Source organism: Eimeria mitis, genomic scaffold, assembly GCF_000499745.2.
Source record: "Eimeria mitis Houghton genomic scaffold, Emh_scaff9296, whole genome shotgun sequence".
In the NCBI taxonomy this organism is placed as follows: Eukaryota; Apicomplexa; class Conoidasida; order Eucoccidiorida; family Eimeriidae; genus Eimeria; species Eimeria mitis.
Window position 1 is genome coordinate 591 of NW_013576850.1, and position 240 is coordinate 830.

Genomic DNA, 240 nt, shown 5'->3' on the forward strand with positions numbered 1-240 from the left:
AGTTTCTATAGCATACAGAGGGTACCCCTGTCTCAAAGATAAAGGCATCCTCCCCAATGCATACCCGCACAGGCGTTCTGTTTGCGTTACAAGTTCGTCTAAATCCTCCTTGGCGAGCCATGGCTTCTTCAATATTTCCCTGCAGACTTCGAGGGTCGGGTTCGGCTTCTTCTGGATTGAGGATAAAATATTTACTACCTGCCCATTAAATGGCCTTGCGGTGGGTGACTCCTGTTTCGG

The 240-nt window shown here is 48.8% G+C and overlaps 1 protein-coding gene across 1 annotated transcript in view; it reads right to left on the reverse strand.

Moving 5' to 3' along the window:
- EMH_0096890 (uncharacterized protein) overlaps positions 1-240 on the reverse strand; it is a gene marked incomplete at both ends in the record, with an annotated part of 1570 nt that overhangs the window by 577 nt on the left and 753 nt on the right. The window contains one exon of the mRNA XM_013502460.1: positions 65-171. Within this exon, the coding sequence (XP_013357914.1) occupies positions 65-171 (107 nt within the window). The remainder of the gene's footprint in view (positions 1-64; positions 172-240) is intronic.